Below are 19177 nucleotides of genomic sequence, written 5' to 3' on the forward strand. Positions count from 1 at the left end.
TCGTCAAACTTCCGCAGTTGTCAAACTGCAATTGTCGAACTTCTGCAGTTGTCAAAGTTGTGCAATCTTTGCCAACATCAGCTACATTGCAAAAAAGCAAAAAAATGTTTGGGAGACCATCTTGAACATCTTGGTTTGAAAAAAGCTAGAACGAATTTTGAAAATAAAAAAGATTTCTCTCAGAGTTTTGTATATCATTTTTTTAAAAATTCATATGACGTCCTAGGCATTAACTTCTGGCGAGAAATTTCTTTGACGGAATAAAATAGTCCAATCGTAATTTTTTTTGGCTTTGTCTCATATTTCTGTGGTATTCATCGATACGTTTTACGACTGTCGTGACTGGAAGGATTACAAGTTTATTACAAAATAGCAGCTCTTTTGATATTTAATAATTTTCATTTGATGACCCTAAATGGATATCTCGCTGGCTTACACTCTGAGACGGCTTCAAAACCCTTATTTAATCAAGCAAATTAAAAGTATGCAATAATTTCATCTTTGAGGGTGATTTACGATTCTAAAGAAAATGTGACATGAAAAAAAACCCTCATATTTTTCTGTAAAACAATTCCTGAGATATTTCCCATTAGATTATAGACATTTCATCAACGTGTTGCAAAACATGGTTTGAATAACCGAGTTTGTATTCGGATTTGTTTTTGTTAAGAAATTTTCCGGTACGAAATTCAAAAAAGAACTAATTGATGTCAAGACATCAGCAGAGTTTGAGATTTGAACCCATTTTGCTGAAATGTTTGCCTGTAGTATATATCACTGCGGTGGGTCCCTAGAATATAGACCAGGGAGCCTCTAGTCTTGAGCCTCTTTGCCGTACTTCTAACAGAAAAAACTGATATCAACTGAAAACGTGCTATTGAATGCAATTAGCCCGCCTTGATCCTCAACCTTTTGTGGAGATATTATGTTTATTCCAGATCAATGTTGCTGACTTGCCAGCTTTCCAAGCCACAACAAAAGTTAATTATCTCGAGCTAACAAATGCTCTGGAGTTTTAAATCAACTTTTAGAGATATTTTTTAAAAAACAAGCGAAGACAATGAAGTCTGATATTGTCAAGGGTAAGGATTTCATTTCCCTGTTCCTGGAAGCAGCAGCGCAATGAAAGTGAACGTCAAATAGTCAAACAATAAACACATTATACTTTCCTTTTGATAAATGATATTGGATACAAAGAATGTATCCTGATAACCCTCAGAAAAGTAAAGGACACTTTTGCTGCTCTATCAGCGTTTGAAAATAAAAACTATACAGACCCCCGGATTTGTTTGCAAAAAGCATGTCGCGTTTTAGTGGTTCCAGCCTGTCGTGCTTTCTTTTCGACTTTAATGAAATATCTGACAAAGTATATCGTGAGAATGGATTTCTGAGATGACAAATACTGCTAAAATTAAGTCGGCGTTCATAGAAGTAATTATGCTATATCAATTGCAACCACAGGTAGTTACTTCAGTCAGAACAAGTTAAATGTTCTAGAGCTCCAGTGGATTCAGCAAGGGACATCTCAAATGGTCAACGTGCAATCGTTGAGCAAAACCGACGAAGCCGGAATTCAATAAAACATCGAACAGAAATGTCCAGACTAAAGCAGCTACCTTTACCGCCCCACCACAACCTTCCATTGCCGAAATTTCAGAAGCGGCCCCAAGTCCCGAAGATTCGGCAATAAAAGATTGTGGTGGGGCGGTAAAGGTAGCTGCTTTAGTCTGGGCGTTTCTGTTCGCGGTTTTATTGAATTCCGACTTCGTCGTTTTTCGCACTACGATTGCACGTTGAACAATTGAGTTCGTCGATGGGGTGTTCGGAAAGTGATTCAGAATTCCGTTGACGAATTTTGTTTTCCCCACTCCACTTTTTCTTCAGCTCTTTAATATGCCTCGCCACTGTATCTTCTGTAGTTGTTCCATACGGTAGGACTCGGCGTTGAACGTATTCTCATAGAGGAGTTGCACGTTCCTTACTGGAGCCAAATTTAGCAAGGTCACTGCTCCTCATTTTTACAGGTTTTTTACCTCCTCTTTAATCGCAGAAGTAGTGGGGAAGACTTTTATAACCACGGATCCGGGTGCTAAAACTTCATACAAGCCGTCAAGTTTTTTGATTGTTTGTTGGCTGGTACCTTTCGTCCTAGTTTGACTTGAAGGGAAGCTTCGCAGCGCGGAATCGGGTTGACTAACTTGGGACGGTTTTTGAACTGCAATTCCCCATCTCCAGCATCTCGGTACCGTTTACAGCATCCATTTGGGCATTATTCATTGAGCGATCAAAGTTTTCGTCACTTCTTCCGAGATCAATCCGTCCCAGATCATCAGGATAGTCTTCGACGGGAACTGTTTCATTGTCTAAAAAAATTTGTAAGATCTTCGAGTATGTTAATTTTGAACCTCGAGGAAAAAAACTTAAGTTGCTTAAAGAGTAATAGGACGTCTCCCACAATGAGCTTCAAAAGAACTGACTTTAATTGTACGTTGTTAACATATGCGCATGTTTTATATTGTAGTTTTTATCTTTGTTTAGTTTGACACACGAAAGTTGGCGTTTAACCGTTTTTATCAATCGCTCCACCAAATAAATAGCATTATGATCAATAGCAGGCTCCTCGCAGTTGTCAATATTATTTTGATTACAAAATGAACGCACTTGTTTTGCATTTAAACAACGGGCCTGATCTTTGCGTATAGTTCGTGGTGAGCAATGAGTATTTACATAGTCTCGTAGAAAATAATTCTACATTTTCTCCAGCAGCTTTTTCAAACGCTTCTGCAGACGGATATTTAGAATAACGATCAATACATGCCAAAAACTACCTCAGCTAGTTTTTCATTTATAATTGGTCCCCCCTAATCCCTTTGGATTTCTTCATTCGGCTCTAGGCAATGCTTATCTGTTTGCCACTTAAATGCTGGAAAAATAGGTTTCATTTTTTTACCTATTTCAATGCATTGTTGGCATTTAAGACAACGTTTTATGAATTTGCAGTGCATGTACGGTCACCATGCATAGTGAGAAAGTGAACATTTTCCCCAACTACCGGAGTATGTTGCGTAGAGCGACTCAATTACAGCATCTTTGAACACAAGTGGAATTGCCACGCGATTGTCAACATATAAGCATCCTGATTTCACATGGAGATCCCTCCAGAAAATGTGATTGAAGGACTGATTGACCGGCACTGGTCCTCGTCACCGTTGATTACAGCGTACCGAACCTCCTTTAAAACTGCGTCTTTGGACTTCTTAAATGCCAGAAACGTTTTTCTGAAGTGTTGATTCAAGCTGGACTTGATTGTTTCACGAGATAGTTTGAGCTGTGAAGTATCATCTTTTCTTCCCGATCAACTAGTCGAATTCCTCGTCGATAACGCCGGGTTCAATTGATAGGTTACTCTTGGTGAAGGTCGAGGAAATACTCTATTGACGTCGGTCATTTCCACATTGTGGATTTGCTGAGCAAAAACAAAGGCAGAATTGAGCAACTGTTTTGCAGAAGGACTTAAGGCAGAAAGCGATTTTGAATTCGAATTGTTGTGAATGTGTGAGGTATTTGCGGAATTTAACTGATTTGTATCAATTGCTGCTAACGTAGTGTTTGAGGTTTCTCTTTCCAGTTTTTTACTGGTACAATAATGTGAGTTACGAGTGTTATCTGAATATAAGCTTGCAATTGCGTCGCAAATGCAGGAACTGGCTGCGACTAAAAATTCGTTTATCACGTCCTATTCCACAACCAAGGCTGCTTTTTGATTCGGTTGGAGCGAAATATAGTTGAGAAGTCCCATTTTTGCGCCAAGAATGTGATCAAAGTGAGAGTCACAAGATAAAAGTCTACCAATTCAACGAGTCAATCTGCTATTATAGGATTTATTTGAACGATGATCTTTAATGATTGATAAAAGTGCTCAATGATCAGTATTAACAATAAATGATTTTCCAAAAAGATCGTATTTAAAGTATTCGTTGGACTAAACTACTCAGAAATTCCAATTCATTTAAACTATACGGTTCTTCATGAAATAAAGAAACGCGGTGAGAAACAGATTGTTTCCAGCCATCTAAAGCGGCTACCAAAACGGCGCGTGAAGCATCACATTTAACACGTGTATTTAAACTGGGATTATGATGAGCATTTTCTTTCAATACTACTATTTGTTGTTTAAATTCTCCAAAGTGAATGTCGTGTTCCGATGTCCAAATAAACTTGTTGCCTTTTTAAAGTAATGTTCTAAAGGGATGACAAGGAGAGGCAAGATTCGGTATAGATTTATTTATATGTACAGAATCTAGTTGGTCAATAAATACAACAATCACCTCAGATTAGTTGGTGTATTTAGTGAGAAACTGGCTGCGGTTTTGTTTTTGAGGGGCAAGATACCAGATTGAGTAAAACGGTACCCGAGCAATTCTATTTGTCTTGCCGAAACGTCATTTTGATAGTATGATCCTCAGGTTATCGGCATCTAAATTTTGCAAACAATCGTACATTAGATTCATAATATTTTCTAAAGATCCACGACTTAGAGTCAAATTATCATCAAAATTACAAATCGTTTTTTTCAATCCCACTGAGGTATAATCCTTCGCTATTTGAAACTCGGCAGGCATATATTGAAGTCCGTAAAAAGCAGTTTTAAACCTGTAATTGCTACTCAAATCACCGCTAAGAATCTGAAAACTGCAATGGCGTGCTGTATCCGGGTTTATATTTATTTGACTTGTAGTCGCATTGCAAATCGAAAATTGAAAAGTATGCTGTATGAGACGAGTCAAGTTAATTTAAATTTTGTGTGATGGAGTCTATTGAAATATCAATTTTTGGCATTTGATATTTTTTTTGTGCATAGATTTGTTTAAAATTTTGGAGTCAGGGCTAAGCTTACTGATTGATCACGTTTGCGGATATCACAATTTTTGAAATGAAATTTTGATCAGACCAAATATCCAATTTTTAAAAATGTCCAGTTGAAATTAAGTTAGGAATTTTGCCGTTTGTTTTTGACTGTAAATGAAAACAGATGGTGTTGTTTTTTTTCCGTTTTCACATTATTTATTCGTTTATTTGGTCCTATATTGGAATTTGAGTTTTGTACTTAGCACTTCTACACATTTTTGGAAAAAATGGTTCTGTAATCCAGAATTCAGACAGTTCTTTCCTTGGCCGGGAACATTTTCTATGTTTTTCAACCTCGGCTGCAACTTCGGCATGTTTGATTCAGTTTGCTATGGTCATTTGACGTGTTTTAAAATTCCGTGTATTTGCTGGGCAAGTACGTGTCACAAAATTTGTATGTGATTCGCCTTATTTTAGAAGTTGAAGAACAAATTTTAATTTGCCGTTCTAATCCCATTTCATAAATTATCGCCAATTTCCATGCGTTCTGTGGTTCCACTGTCTCTCGAAATACTTGTCGTTGACTCTCTCCATCTGTCATATCAATAAATACGTCTCTAACCAACAAGTCCTCTTTATCTCCAAAGTCACACTTATCTGCAAGTTCTTTTAGATTTCGAAAAAATTTTCCCCAGGTTCATCTTTTAGTTGTTTCCTCTTTGAGAACTGGTAACGGTCTAAAGTAATGTTTCCCTGCCTGGTAAAAATAGTATTCATGGCAGCCCGAAAATTTGTTGTTGTCATTGGATCTACGTTACGGCTAAGGTTTTCTCTGTTGAACAAGCGGTGCCCTTTCACTCACAGACTGAGAAATGAATGTCAGGCTGCTTTCTGGTCCACAATATTCCATGGCTCGTCTTCACATAGAAATCCTTGAGCTGTTACTTTTGAACCCTTGTACATCCGTACTACTTTTAGTCGGACATTACAAAGCTGGTTTTCACGTTGAGCTTGAGCATTTGTTTGTTCTATTTCCTCTTCATAAATGGGTTCCGGTGGCAAGGCAATGGTCGTGGGTGGTTGTTGTAGGGAAACGTCAATTTTGTTTCCCTCTTTGGCCAAAATTGGATTTTTAAATGTATTTTCCATCTTTCCCATCTCAATGGGGGTTCAGCAATCACTTTTTCTCAAACGGCCAAAAGGCTTCTATGCCAAGAGGTGAATTTCTTGAATCGCAAACTGCTGACTGCGCCACGTGGTGACTATTAAAATTGAACTGTTTTTGAAGTGTGAACGTACTAGAATTCTTGGAAGTGGAAAAACTGTGAGAATCCAAGGGTGAAATTAACATGATCTAATATTGATTTTTCTGATCAACTGAAAACTGAATTGCATGGCAAGATTGAAATGCGCGACTTATCACAAAGAAGGAAAATAATAGTGATAGTCTTATGAATAATCAGGCAGAAACAGATGAAACAAAATTTACAGACAGCGGGAAGTTAATGAGATACGATTAAAAGAGTGCATAATCGGGGTGACTGCAATTAGTACCGATTTTTATTGGTACACAGAGGACAATTGAAATATATATATATATATATATATATATATATATATATATAGAGTAATTTAGTTCAATTGTAAACAGTAATTCAGTTCGGCAAAGAAATAAAAAAGACGATGTAATTCATCGAGGTTGCCCAATTGATTCAATGAATTACATACTTTCTATGATTAAAATAAATTAATGCTGGCGAAAACTTCCGAAACAAAGTCTATTCACTTGGTTCCCTTCGATTCTTTCAATTTTATCATTAATGTGGGTGCAACCACGGAGGAGAAGCATGGGCCTTCAGGCCAACAGAAACAAGGAACAAGCATGAAAACTTAGCATTTGGCAAAACTAACAAACCCAGAACGAAAAAATAGGGACTGAAGGGTTGCGAAACGGGAAACTAGGATTGACCAAAAGTATCGGTACGTGGTTAGTGTTATAACTAAGCAATACATGAACCAAGGAACCGAATTGAATCACATCAACAAGTGTGGCTATTAGCACTTCTGATGCAAAAACTGATTTTTCCACATTTTAGCTGTTTATAGTCCACTTTTCAGAGTATGTTGATTATGTGATCTCTTACAGTTAACCACAGGGCATGAGGTACATAAAATATTAGATTACATATAATTTGAAATATGACGCCATTTCTTTATAACTAACGTTTTACTGACCTTAATAAGTAATCAGTGATAAATATTCATTATGTTATATATACCGTTTTCAATGTTATTTAATTTAAACGAATTGTTTGAAGAGTGTGCAAGGTTTGTAATTAGAGCCGCTGAAAATTGTTACAAGAGCAGTTGGCCCTCAGATTGGCTATAATTAGTTTATAACCAAGTTTTTCTTTTTGTTTAGTTTTGCTAGATAGTAAAGTCGGCAAAGTTTCTAATTTAGTTGAGCTTTCTTACGGGAGTTTTGAAACAAAACTACAATTTGATTGGAGCCGTACAAACTCAGTGCTCGATTGAACCTACTTTATCACTAGGGACATTCCTAACTACTGACTTTACAGTCCTTTAAGTTAGAGTCCATTAAGTTACAGTCCTTTAAAGGACCGAGCGATTAAAAGTTTTGACGAGATTATTAGCGTACATTTGCGTTGAGAACTGTTTGTTTTGTAGTTAGCAAAAACTTGCAGTGGAAATGCAAAATGCTTGGCTCAAAGCTCCCATGGTTTGTAGGAGTTCGCTGAAATCCTTCTTCAACTGTAAAATTTTAATCACAAAATTTATTTACATAAACAAAATCAAAGTTTCAGCTGAGTGAAACATTGTAAAGCACTGGAAATTTCATTTGCCAGCTATTCACGTAATGTTTTAGTTCTTTTAATGCAAGTTGACACTGCCCAGGTTCAGATGCGCGACCCTAGACCGCTCTCAGTAGATCATTCCCTAGATTTTGCTCTCTGATCAGACCGTCGTGCAAACCAAGGCCCACAGACCGTAGTGCGACTCAAAGGACCTCTGATGAGACCATCGTGCAATCCAAAGCCCTCTGATCAGACCGTAGTGCGACGATCAGACCGTAGTGCGACTCAAGAATTGTGCAACCAAAGTGCGACTCAAAAAAACTTGTGCAACTTAATGACAAAACATTGGAGTTATTTGAAACCATGGCGAGCAAAGGGCGAGCCCGGAAAAAAAGGAGGAGGTCAAATAAAACAGATCATGCTAGAAAATCTCAAAAAAGTTGGTTTTTAACTAGAATATGAGACTTCTCCGACACTACGTTAGCTACTTTTTGCTCAAAAAACGCTTTTCGTGCGACTTATGATCAGATCGTAAGGCGACCTTTGTCCAGATTTTCGCACGACCTATGATCAGACTATAGTGCGACTTTGCCCGCTGCTCAGACCGTAGTGCGACCCTTGTCCAGACTTTTGTCGGCCTATGACCAGACTATAGTGCAACTTTGCCCTCTGATCAAACCTTAGTGCGACAATTGTCCAGACCTCTCGTCAGAACTATGATCAGACTATAGTTTGACTTTGCCCTCTGATCAGACCGTAGTGTGACCATTGTCCAGACCACATCCCAGACTTTGCCCTTTGATCAGACCTTAGTGCGACCGTTGACCAGACCATCGTGCAACTCCAGCGTTTCTCAGACCATGTATTTTGGGAGGCTACACGCCACCGGTGTGCGACCCAAATGGTCTGACCAGAGCGGTCTAAGGTCGCGTACCTAAACCAGGGTGATGATATACTAGTGACATACGTAATTTGTTTTCACGGCAGTTTAAATTTCACCAGCTGTAAATTTGGAGAAAACTCTAATATGCTTAAAGAGTATTTGCACTCTGAAATTACTTTAAGGATAACTTTTGCTTTATAAAATTCCCAGATTTCCGCTGTTTTTTCAGGCGTTTTCTGTCTCAACTGCTCTTTCGCCAGAGCCTGTTACCGCCTCTGTTGGTAACTTTCGACCGCATTCCGCCATTAAAAACAGATTTTATCAGTGATTTTTGTTGTGCTCTGTAATCAACCTCTTAGGACTTAACCTCTAAAAACAAGTTTAACTACTTGTCTGATTTAAATTGGATCCAAACGAATTTTTCTGTTATCAGTTTAAGCTACGCCTTGAGGAAACAATTGAAACTGCGGTATAAATTGAAGTGGCAATAAGGTTACTGGTGCACAATGATTTGTCTGCGTTTTTGTATAGTAGTTACTGATGATTTTTGAAACCCTTAACATAGATGGCAGACTTCCGAGAAATAGTCGGGACATTGTTGAGACCCCATGCTTAAAAAAAGTCACAAACACAAAGATAAAAATTTGCTATTCAGAATAAGTTGGTTTTGAAGTCGTAATAAGGAAGGCCATATCATATGACTATCTAGCTCGGGTGACCTACATTGATTTCAAAAGAATTCCAAAAGAATTCCAAACCTCTCTTATAAAAATAATTCTTCGAAGAACTCATTTTTTAGTGAAGCAAGTCATGTATCTCTAAATGTTTATCACGCGATTCACCTACAGCGTTATAGAGAAAGCAATAACACATGACCTCATGCACACGAACCCAGCTGCAAGTTGTTGAAATCACCAAAAAATTGGTTTTTGCCTTCCTGGCACGTGATCAAATGATAGTAACAAAAATCGAGAAGACATTATTAGAAAAAGATAGCAGGACACGTCTTGATTTTCAGTCCAAACAATTAAAAGTACAAGCGACCTCAGCAACAATCCCATTAGTAGAAAAACCTTTGATAGTGAACAAAGCACGATGACAACGTTCACACTACAAGAACTAGGTCGCATAAGTAATTTTTGTAGCCACCCAATGAGAAACACAGTAACATGGCAACATTTAGGAAAAGTTACAAAATTCAAATACCACAAAAAGTCGTTGAGAATAAATGATGTTAAAGCCAAGAAAATAAGAAAACTAAAAATTCAAGTCTTTAAAAACCTGAAAACATTTTTCTTCGGAGAGAATATACCAATTTTCAAAAATACAAAAAAAGACAACGTAGCAAAAAACAAATTCAAGCAAAATCAAAGAAAAAAATTTATAATCATTAAAACCAATAATAACGAACTTAACATTTTCAACATAACAAACAAGTTAAGCGTATATAATCAGAAATTCGATACGAATGGTCATTATGAGTGATAGCGAGACAACAAAAAACAACACACTTGGGCAATTGAAAATTCAACTTGGTTTTTTGAAATCAAATGGTCACACTATAAATGAACACATACACTATAAACTTGGAATTTTAATAAAGTTGTGCTTGTCAATGAGCTATTTTTGTGCTAATAAAATCAATGACCTACGTTCTAACTAAAAGTAACTGACCCAAAACAAGAGAACATAAAAAGGAGTAAAACTAAAAACATTTTTTTAAAAGTAATTCTTGTCTGCTTGAAAAAAATTGTTAGCTAAAAACTACAAAAGACGAAGTTTTTTAAAACGTTAGAAATGAAATGGAACAAAGTAGATCCAAGTAAGCTTCATTGGGAAAGCCAAAAAGACCTCTCATTAATAATACTAAGTATCAGTACAAAAAAATAACTAAGGACAAAGCCCCACTTTTAGTATAGTTTCAATTGAAAACCAACAATATACATTTCCTAAAATTACTCGTTCTCTTTAGCTTATTTTACTAACTCATGTTTGGATGCAAATTAGAGGCATATTTAAAATTATCTCCTAATTTGACTTTGATTACATTGTCTTCAAAAGCATGTAACCAGATCTCAAAAAAGACGGCATACAATGCAATTGAAATTCCTTAGTAACAACCCAAACAATCGTTTGCATGTATTGCCTTGATTTTTAAACCCTGTTTCAGAAACCTAATCGATTTAAAACCTATGAAAATCATATACCCTCTTCATGTAAAAAAACATTTTGAGACCAAGAACAGCCTCGCTTTTAAACACCTTTTTAGCTTACTGCCAATTCAAACTTCGTATTCTGCGTTGACACATATTTTAAAGGCAAACAAAATTTGGAACTCTTTTCAAGTTTTGAGAACTTATTAGGCTTCATTATCTGAGAGGGCAGACAGTTTTTCTCCGTTCTAACCTGCCGCGTAACCTTGCCTAATATTTGGAGAAAAAATTAAACCGACTAACGTCGGACAAATTGCTCTCGACCGACAGGCGGGCAATTTACACCAGAGAGGGCTGTAGTCTAGATATTTTTTATGGGTGCAAAAAATCCTCCCAAGGAAGGGTTCAAATCCCACGACCTAATAGACTAATCATGAGCCACTCAGCTGACAGATCCGGGAGCAAAATTCTCTTCAAAATGCTTTTGTTTTAGCAACACAACCAATTTCTGAATACGAGAAATTTAGGACTAAAAAAACTCACGTCAGAAAACATGAGAAGTGAAATCCAAAGAACTTTCTGAAGCAAAATGCTCAAGCAAAAATTTTGCATAAAAGATACACGTTTACAATAATTGCACCCAATTTCCTTCGAGAGCAATTAGTTAAGTTAGAGCAATGGTGATGCAATTTTGATCTTCTGACTACCTCAATTTTCTACAAAATTAAAATTGCATAATCAACAGCGCCTAAAACAGAAAACAAAAATCTACAAGGACTGCAACTCCCGTGAGCAGATTTGATAATTCCAGAGAGTTTGTCTTCACCTTGATTTTTCTTAAACCACGTTGATTCCTGATACACAAGGATCTTATTTGAACGTTGCAGGTATCAATTCTTAATAAAAGGTCATCCATTTATTCAATCGATACGATAAATCTGTTGATTCGCCGATTGCCATATAATAGCCAAAAATAGACTATCGAGACTCCTTATTTAAAAACATCGCTAGATCAAAGATAAAATGTGTGATTCGAAGCAAGTTTCCGATTTCAAATTGGGTTTTATTTTCAGATCTTAGTGATTTCAGACACTAATTCCGTTAAATCGATATCGCTTCATAGGCATAACCGATTATTGTCGGACCAATTGCTCTCAAACAACTGGGGAGGAGAAAAGTTTGACTTTAGGCTGCTAGCTTAAGCAAAAAAAGTTGTTCAAATTTTTAAAAACAACAATCTCAAGAAAATACGCCTGCTCAGCATTTTTGGTGAAACGTATTCTGATAGACTACTACAACTATGACGAAGACGTACACTGAAAAGTACGCAAATAATCAATTAATAAAGAAGAGGAGCGAACTAATTGCTGAACTTAGTTTGAGAACATTTAACGGTCTGACTTATGTAATCTCTATTCAATCGAGTTTACGTCCTCAGTATAGATTTTATATGAGTGTGGACGTCATTTTATTCAATGAGTCACGATATGTATGATCAAAAAATTGCAAGGTTGCCAAAACCATACAGACTGCTGAGCTGTAGAAGCCAGCGAAAATAAGCGATCGTCATCTTTTGGCGCGTGATTGATCGTAACAAAATCGAGGAAAACGATGATTTGTAACTTAGCAGTAGAAGTTCGAAAACTGGAGTCAAAAGAAAATTCTTTAACCAAGCAAACAACTGGACATTGAATTTAGTAGGAAACAAATTTGAAAAGCATTAACAAAACCTTATTGAATTCGGAAACGGGAGAAAAGGAAGTCAGGTGTATTCGTGACCACAAAATTGACTAGGGAGAAAACTACTTTTTGTCAAAACAATGCTTCTTACTTTTTAGCGCGGTAAATTTTTACGCACGAAAACCACTCGCTTTCTCACTCCATCAAAATCACCTCGCACCAGAATAACTTATATCTGCCTTCGAAAATCAAAAAAATTTAAACTGATCTTTAAAAAAACAGACCCCAAATTTTCTCAAAGTAAAGATAAACGGAGGCCACAACTGATGACACAAAACTGAAGACTGAATTTACCTAGTTATCAAACGTATCTTCAATTGTAGAAGCGAAAAATAAAAGATTCCACCAAAAGCTATCCACAAGTTGCGATTAGTATTCCCAAAAAATTGCCGCGTTGATCGACCCAAGGTTGATCTAACCAAGCGTTGATTCCCAACAAACATTGGTCGAACCGAAATCTTATCTTGTGAAAAACAAAATAATCAAGATTTATTAGTCGGAAAACCGAGGAAAGAAACGAAGACCAACGTGCCGACTTTGTCAACGTTTATTTTTTTACAAATAACCACAAGCAGTAATGTTTAATTATTATGAGGAGAAATTTCCATACTTTTTTCTTCAATTAACGACTATAAAAACGGAAACACAATTTACAGCAAAGATATCACAAAAGCACAAAGCAAAAACTTTACGGTCACTAAAAATTTAAAGTCCATCAAATTCACATTAGTCCACTTAAATAAAGATTTCATTGTATAGATACGCAATTTTTGGAAAAGACATTCAACCGCAGTTCGAAAAAGGACAAAACGGCCAAGTTCTAATCTAAATTTGATTTTTTTCAAACAACCTGAAACCAACTTTATCAAACAACCTAAAATTGGTACTAAAAACAAAAAGCAATTATTATACCGTAAACCAAGAGGAGACCAGCATTAGCTTCGCTATCGCTTCAAGACCACAATTTTATTAAACTGACTTATCAACTTTTTTTGGCAAATTTATCAAAACCTAATTCTATTCGTTGGTTAAGACAGTAATATCTGAGAAAACATTTAAATAATTAAAAAACTAAATGAACACTAAGCTATCCTTGGGCTCATCGTGGTTTACAGTTCATCAAACGGTTTTTTTCCAATTATAGGTTGTTTGATTTTGAAAATTGAGTCATTTCAAATTTGAAATTTTTCGGCTATTTTTGAAACTTTCCATTTTTTCTTTCTGTGCTCTTCAAAAGTTTTTTTACAGAAGCCGCCGGTAACTTACGTCCCGACGTTGGGATTAAAGACTTCGAAAAAAACGAGAAAATTGACGACAGCCTAATCTTTTCTGTCGCAAAGTTTCAGCAATTTCTGTAGACCCCACAATAATGACGCCTCTAAATTGGAGGGAAATAATCGCAATACTAAACCCAATTATCAGTACACTCTAGGAGCTTTGATAACTAAAGGCACGAGAAAATTGACAAAAGCCTAATTTATTCCTAAGTGTCAAAATGTGTTTCGTTCACAGTTCCTTATTTTCATTAAATAGGGTGAACGCTTTCATCCTCTAAATTGGAGAACAATCAGCTTAATAGTTACAACAATAAACAGCATCCTCCAAGGAACATTCATAACTTAATGCACCAAGTCCTTAAACATGAAGTCGTAGCTCCCGGGCGTTATTCGCTTCTTCCATATCGTATGACTTAGCTGTTTGAGCTTAAACGTATTTTCGTAATATTGCTCACTGAGTTTTAGATTCCATTCAGTTGAGACAGAGAGTGAGGTAAGTCAGAAGTCAAAAGTGAAATTGGTGACTTATGTGCAACAAAAAAAAACGTAATTTTAAAAAGCCGCGTTTGAACTGCTAAACGCACATAGGTATTGAAACAGAAAAAGCAACAATAAAAATTGAGAATTTGTATTAAAAAAGGAAATAGTATAAAGCGTTAAAAAGCTCTCATTTTGTGTGCAGTTGAGATTGTCAAATTATACTTCCATCAGCCTCTAGGCTATTAAGCTCAATACTAATGCCAGCTAGCATTCGTTCTAATGAACTTTGATAACTGAATGCACTATGACCACGCTTTAACGTTTCATCCCGTTTTGATTTTGCTCTATTGACCTCCTCCGTATTTAAACTAGCGTAGTTCAATGATCGAAAGAATTCCAAATCAATTCCGTAGAAACAGTGAGGTGAGACAGGAGTCAAACGTGAAAGTCGTGACTTCTGTAAAGAATTGTCATTGACTAAAACGACTAGAATAATGGACTATGAATGGATTGGGAAACTATTTAGAAAATCTGATCAAAAAATCATCAAAGTCAAAATGCCGCATGTTAACAAAAAAACCACTATCGAGAAAGCGAATTTTTGCTCAAACACATTTTCTCACTAATTTAAAACTGGAGCGAAAAAATATGTCATCGCAAAAGCACTAGCTTTTTCGCTCCACTTCCTGTTTCGGCGTGACCAATATCATCATTCCAATTTGACTTCAAAAATTGAAGAAATGATGTGAACAGATCTTAAAGACATCACCCCAATACAATTCAAATGCTTTGAATTGTAAAAAACGATGCACGCAATATAGCTGCGCTCAGCTTACAGTTATAATTAGAGTACAAAACTTTACGCCCCAAAATCACTCCCTTTTTCGCTCCACTTCCTGTTTCGTCGTGACCAAAGGAAGATCTCCTACTGAAAATTGCAATATCTGAAAAAACCTTTGCTCATGTTTTTCAGCAGCTGGATAAAAATCACTTCTAAAAAATTGTACAAAATAAACCGGTGCAGCAAATCAGAACATTTCTCTTAAATTCTTAGATCTGAGAAAAATTTTAGCAGATGAAAGATTATAATGGTTACATTCAACTAAAAAATAATTTTTGAATGCATTACGAATCAACATCTATAAACAATATATATTTTAGTTTTCTTGCTTCAGTATTGATGTTCAATTTCAAACGTTGGCTCCCTCGCTCTATAGTTAGGCGGGGTATACTGCACACCTATTGGCATCTGGTTCTGTCTGGCAAGTGAATCATTGATATAGTTGTTGACATACGTTGTCATTTCACTGCATTCTGTCGTTAACTTCACAGGTGTCGAATAGGTCATGGCATTGTCACTCGATTTACTCGGCGTAAACATATTCTGTGGCAGCTTAGACAGCCATCGCCAGGAGCTGCGAAGGAAGTAGATTGAGAAGACGATGATCTCCACAAACTCCATCAGAGTGATGACAGATATGCCCACCCACAAACCCATCACACCCCCAATCTCTGCCAGAAGTTTCTCCAGCTGTAACAGAAAGAGGGACAATTCTAAAATTTCACGGGTTGCAATTATCAAGATTTTGCATGCTAAAATATATCGAAAAGTCCACCATTCTATATATAAAATTATATCACACTGGAAAATCAGTTCATACCAGCTGAGCACTCAAAAGCTTTTGTAGTATATTCAATCACGTTGCTCAAGAAGCCTAACATGCGTCTTTAAATCTAGCGAGCGTATGATCTTCGCTCCTTCAAAGATCTCCCAAATTTCCCCAATTTGTACGATGTTTCGAAAAAGCATTTAATTTCGTTGCTCCTACTCATCAAAATTTTATCAGAGAGCTTGCTAACCTGTATTTCAGGGTTTTCTGTTTGAATTTCGTGATCATTCTCAGCTTCGGTCACTTGAATGGTGGCATACATGGACCTAAAGCAGAACTTATTCTCTCTAATTTATCCCCACATTTCATAATATAGTACTTCAGGATATACCAGAATCTAGCCAAAAATCATCCTGCTTTGGATAACTCACACATTTGATTTCAACAAAATAATTGAGTTCAATTGACGGGTTATTCTGCGATCTACCAACAGCTTTAGAACTGATAAAACGGCGAACAAAGCAAACAAAAGGGTCAAATGGAAGCAGAACGGCCAAAAACGGTTTTCTATACCGAACTTCAATAGTGAGTCAGCATCCGACGTTTATAGAGATGAAATTCTCCTTCTGACCCTAAATTATATAATCCTGTAATCACGTTTTGAAAAAAGTTTTACATAATTTTTCCCTTAGTTTTTGTACTCTAGCATTAAAAAAAGACTCAAGGAAAAAAATACCTAAGCAAGAGACAAATTGTTTCAAATTTCATTTAAGAATAATTAATTCCTTTAACACTAGAGCCAAATTCGCGTTCGAAACCAAGATTACCGCAAATTCTGAAAAACTTACGTTAAGTTGATACTCATTTCCGGGAAATCAAAAGACAATGAAATAGTTTCCTTGACTAACTAAATTACTGATCAACAATTCAAAATCATTCAATTGGAGCGATATAGTCCCAAAGATGCAACTATAATAAATAACCCCTTCTAAAGCCTGGTAGCCCTAACAAAATGGACCCAGTTTTAATTTTCCGCAAATGTTAGAAATATTCATTGAACTCAGACGCAACTTGGGTAATTGAAATGCCAACACACCCTCCCCTACGATAATTGTCGAATTTAATTATTACAACAAAACATTTACATAATCGTCGACCCATGCTTGCAAATTTTAAAATCCCCCATACGTTAAATCAAAGGCGTCCTAACGAATTGGGTTTGCTATCCACAACCCAAAACTTTGGGGTAAAACTGCCTTTATGAACCGATAATGCTCATTTGACACAACCTGTTGACAGTATTAAAGATGTTGAATATCTGGAATCCTGTGAAATTAAAATATATGTATTTAACGCAACCAACTGGATCACCCAAAACCAAGTCTCAGACCATATCAGCGGCGAAACAAGGAACACGAAGATATAATTGATTTCAATAACTCAGGAAATTATTATCTGTGAGCAATACCTGCCGGGAAAAAATTTAATAAAAACAACACACCGCTCAAAAAATGATTGTCCATTCCTTAAAAAAATGAGAAAAATGGAAGCAAGGTATCAGATCTATTCTTTTCAACCTTGTTTTCCTATAACACTTTCATGACAATTAGTTGGACAATCATCTATTACAATGAAATGGAAACCCTCTTAGATAGCACAGATCAAAAGTGGTGTCAGTCTAGAGGTTCAGCAAAAAAATTAAAGTCTTCAAAGAATTTTTCGACAGCAAAAGAAATCGATAACAGACATTGATGTTGAATTATTTAATAACATTTTTTGTAAATGTACGGAAAAAAAATTAGAAACACAAATATTACGACGAAAGCAGTGAGCCAAATTTAAACAAAAATGCTTGCAAATTTTATGCAAAAGTGAGCAAAATTTATGCAAAAATGCTATAAAATTAAACAAAAATGCTTGCGTATTTCATTTTGCAATATCTGAAATCCTTACCGAAATGACTTTTTAGAATGTAAGAACTCGGCTGGTCATGATGCGATTAGTAGCAAACTTTAACTGCGGTGTCAGTCGTTAGTTTTCATTTGGTTAAACAGATAAATAACAGTATGCTAGAAAATTTACCCGTTTGCTCCAAAACTGCTAAAGTAATTCCTATAAAGAAGACGGAAATTTGGAACACCACTCAATATATCAACAAATTAGCCTTTTGTCATCCCTCAGCAAGGTGTTAGATAAAATTTTGAACACCAGAATGGTGGATTTCCCTGAAAACAATAACTTCCCTGTGATGAACCATTTGATTTAATGCAAAACGTTTATGCGCACACGCTATAGCTTAAGTTACGCAAATGATGTGAAATGTAGAAGATTCACAAAATATGGATTTTGCCTGCATCAAACTTTCAAAAGCCGTTCGATACACCTGATCACCAACTTGTTCTGAAAAAAAACCTTAAAGAATGGGGTTTCGAGGCAAACTGATTGCTCTTTCCTGCCAAATAGAAAGCATATAGATATTGCAGTCTCCTATCAGCCAAAATTGCAGTCCACCGATCAAAACATCCAGTAAAATAGAAAATAATGCGCGTGTTCTTCAGATTAAGTTGGCATCCATTGCTTTTTGCTTATTTATGAATGACTTGCCTCGAATTGTAGCAACCGATTCAAAAATAAAATGTTTGCAGCTGAGAAGACAATTTTAAGATTAGGTCAAACTCTAGAAGCCACAATCTTCTCAATGACTTGGAAAAGATTGAAAATTGTTATATGAGACACGCTTCTACAAAACAGAAAAATTAAGGGCTCGGCGAGAAGTTTACAGAAGTCAAAAACAGCGCAGCTAGCCGAAGCACTTGGTGTAGTTTCGTTCATATATACGCAAGCTTCCATTAATTAGCGTCTTGCTTTCAATCTTAATATTAAACACGTTTAAAAAATCGGCAAGAACAACGGTTATGATGGTTTGAGCTATCAATTTGATCTCGAAAGCCCTTTTAAATTTAATCTGCATCAAAACTAAACAGAATACTACGCATTGTCGACAAAACACATTATAAAGACTACTTTGTTCAAAAAGAGAACAGACCCTGTAATTTAAAAGTTATCTTTCCCAGCTATAAAAGGTCTCTCAGTTTTGTTATTTATCTCGCTAATGAAAAAGGAGTCCTGGATCAGATTGTAACAACTTCTCTTTCAGATTTTCTTCAAGCTGCCAGTAACAGGCCCAGCACATGGTCAATCGTTTGGTCAACCGTTTATTCACCATAAATCAAAACAGACTCAAAAAAAGAGTGAGATTTCCAGTGAAAGAGGTTTAATACCTTGACCAAGAGAAACTTCTGCAAAAAATCTTTACCAGAAAATAGAGTTTATTAAATTCGAATTACTCTTAGAACACATTATTCGGATA

General features: G+C 36.2%; 1 protein-coding gene across 1 annotated transcript in view; it reads right to left on the reverse strand.

Moving 5' to 3' along the window:
- Positions 1–15269: 15269 nt before the first annotated feature.
- Positions 15270–19177, reverse strand: part of LOC142341582 (epithelial sodium channel subunit alpha-like) — a 57740-nt gene continuing 53832 nt past the window's right edge. Inside the window, exons 10-11 of the mRNA XM_075392634.1 lie at positions 16058–16133; positions 15270–15728 (exon numbers count right to left, since the gene is read on the reverse strand). Of these exons, the coding sequence (XP_075248749.1) occupies positions 15369–15728; positions 16058–16133 (436 nt within the window). The 3' untranslated portion in view covers positions 15270–15368. The remainder of the gene's footprint in view (positions 15729–16057; positions 16134–19177) is intronic.

The sequence above is a fragment of the Convolutriloba macropyga genome, chromosome 6, assembly GCF_964194025.1.
Source record: "Convolutriloba macropyga chromosome 6, txConMacr16.3, whole genome shotgun sequence".
NCBI classification, from domain to species: Eukaryota; Metazoa; Xenacoelomorpha; order Acoela; family Convolutidae; genus Convolutriloba; species Convolutriloba macropyga.